The 2,248-nt window shown below is 52.3% G+C and overlaps 1 protein-coding gene across 2 annotated transcripts in view; it reads right to left on the bottom strand.

Moving 5' to 3' along the window:
- Window positions 1-398: 398 nt before the first annotated feature.
- Window positions 399-2,248, bottom strand: part of TEX101 (testis expressed 101) — a 2,838-nt gene continuing 988 nt past the window's right edge. For both annotated transcript variants that reach the window (XM_077747373.1, XM_077747371.1), the window contains exons 4-5: window positions 946-1,077; window positions 399-784 (exon numbers count right to left, since the gene is read on the bottom strand). In XM_077747373.1, coding sequence (XP_077603499.1) covers window positions 570-784; window positions 946-1,077 — 347 coding nt within the window. In that variant the 3' untranslated portion in view covers window positions 399-569. The remainder of the gene's footprint in view (window positions 785-945; window positions 1,078-2,248) is intronic.

Consider the following 2,248-nt stretch of genomic DNA (forward strand, 5'->3'; position numbering starts at 1 on the left):
AATAAAACATTAAAAAATTAAAAAAAAAAAGGAGAGAGGGCCTGTTATATAATGGGAGAATTTGGAGTCTGATTTTTCAAATTCTGCTATACCTCCCAGGGAAACATTAGAACCAAAATGGCCAACTATGGCCATAAGGAGGCGGGGAGCTCTCTGGGGGAGGCTGCCGCTGACCTCTTGGCCGCTCGCCAAGAGAAGGTGACCGATAAAACAAAAGCAAAACCAGACTTGAGGTCAACATATCGAAGTTCTGGTCTTGCTTTGCCCAAAGCTACGGCCACGTGAGAAACTCACAAAAGCTTTCCAGCTCCCTGCCTCCCTTTCTGCAAAATGTGTGGGGTGGAGACGATGGATTTCAAGGGCCCTTTCAGCACTAAAATTCCACTTCTAGCCTTGCGTTATGCATAAATCACAGCAGAAACTTTATTAGAAATACAAAATACAACCGCAAGAACTCTTCTTTTCTTCAAATCTCAACTTGTTGACGACCAGCCGTCAGAAGGCTCCCAGTCAAAAGACGTATCTCGGAATCCAGGACCGGAAGCGTCTCCTCGGGAACGACGGACAAGTTATTGCAGTAACAGCAGCAGCAGCAGCAGCTCTAACCTCCAAACTGAAACAGGAAGCCGGGTGGCCCCATTTTCAGTCTTCCGGGGTTGAAGGAGAAACTGGTACGGACAGACTTCCTTCACCCACATGGGTCCTATGGTAAAGACCCCAGCCATCAGCCCGCAACCGGTAATGGACGTACAACCTTTGATCTCCAGAAAAGAATTGATGCCTCCTGTGGAACAAGAAAGGGTGGGGAAGCACACAGATGTTTTAGGAAATCAGACAGGAATCGTTTCCTCCCTCATTCTTAGAACCCCGAGTCTCAGAACTTCTTGGGATCCACTCAGATGTCTGGTTTTCCAGCCTCTGAAAACCACCAGACGTTCAGCTTACCTCCATGGATCTGAAGTCTTCCTTCGTAGCACTGAATTGTGTCATTGGGACAGGGAAGAGAAGGAGCAGCTGGACAGGCCCCCAGAGCCACACAGGTTGGGCAGGAGAGGGGTACTACCGACGTACTGGGAGCTGGAGGGGGAAACAGAGGGACAGTCGGGGTGTGCCCAGCCTCTGGACTTGTCTCTTCTTGCTTCCCTCCCTTTCCCAAGTCTTTGCTGCTGACACCGCAGCCGTCCCCACCTGTCACCGCAACCTCCCCCCACCCCCCAACCCCCCACGCTTTGCTGCTCAAACTGATCTTCTGTGCTGTCAGCACCCATCCAACATGACTTCCAAACTGTGTGCTTGCGTGTGGAGACAGAGATGAAAAGGACACGGTGCCTGCCATCAAGGACCCTTGTCTAGAAGGACGTGTCAGGGATTATAATGCGTCGCAGTAGGCACTGCGTCCAAAGTGTGATGACAAAGGAATGGAGGAGAGCCTAACTCCTCGGAAGAATCTGCTGAGTATTTTCACAGAGCAGACCCCGGAGTTGAGGTGAAGGGTGAACAGAGGTGAGCTGCGTGAAAGTGGGGGGTGGATGCGGTAGCAAAGGAACCGGCCAGGACAAAGGCCTGGAGGTGGGAGCCGTCTGGGTGGACTTTGGGGGCTGGGAGGCCCCGCAGGGTTGGCGTGCAGTTCGTAGGCACAGGAGGGTGGGCCTGTCTTTATGGCCAGTATCCATTCTGGTTGGGCCAGTACCATATCTACGCTTAAGCATTTTGAATACCAGCTCTCCCCCCCCACCCCCCAACCCTGCCCCGCTGGAGCACAGTAAACAGGGAGGGGAGAAAAGGAAGTGAGCCCCAGATTGCTATAGGCTCCTGGCCACATCGGGAAACTGGGGAAGCCATAACTGCCAGACTGATTGGGCCACATGGCCCTGCTCAGAAACCTCCGCGGACACTTTATTGCTTAATAAATACAAAAGCCATGGGGCGCCTGGGTGGCCCAGTTGGTTAAGCATCCAACTTCAGCTCAGGTCAGGATCTCATGGTTCCTGAGGTCGAGGCCCTCCCCCGCCCCCCGCCCTCCGTCCAGCACTGTGCTGACAGCTCTGAGCCTGGAGCCTGCTTTGGATTCTGTGTCTCCCTCTCTCTCTGCCCCTCCTCCGCTTGCACTCTGTCTCTGTCTCTCAAAAATAAATAAGCGGTAAAAAAAAATTAAATAAACACAAAAGCCAACTTATACCCCAGCCTTCGTTGACGTCCCAGTGCGCCAAGCAGCATTTAGACCCCAAGGTAATCGTTTAGAAAAAGC

Source organism: Crocuta crocuta, unplaced genomic scaffold (assembly GCF_008692635.1).
Source record: "Crocuta crocuta isolate KB4526 unplaced genomic scaffold, BGI_CrCroc_1.0 scaffold334, whole genome shotgun sequence".
NCBI classification, from domain to species: Eukaryota; Metazoa; Chordata; class Mammalia; order Carnivora; family Hyaenidae; genus Crocuta; species Crocuta crocuta.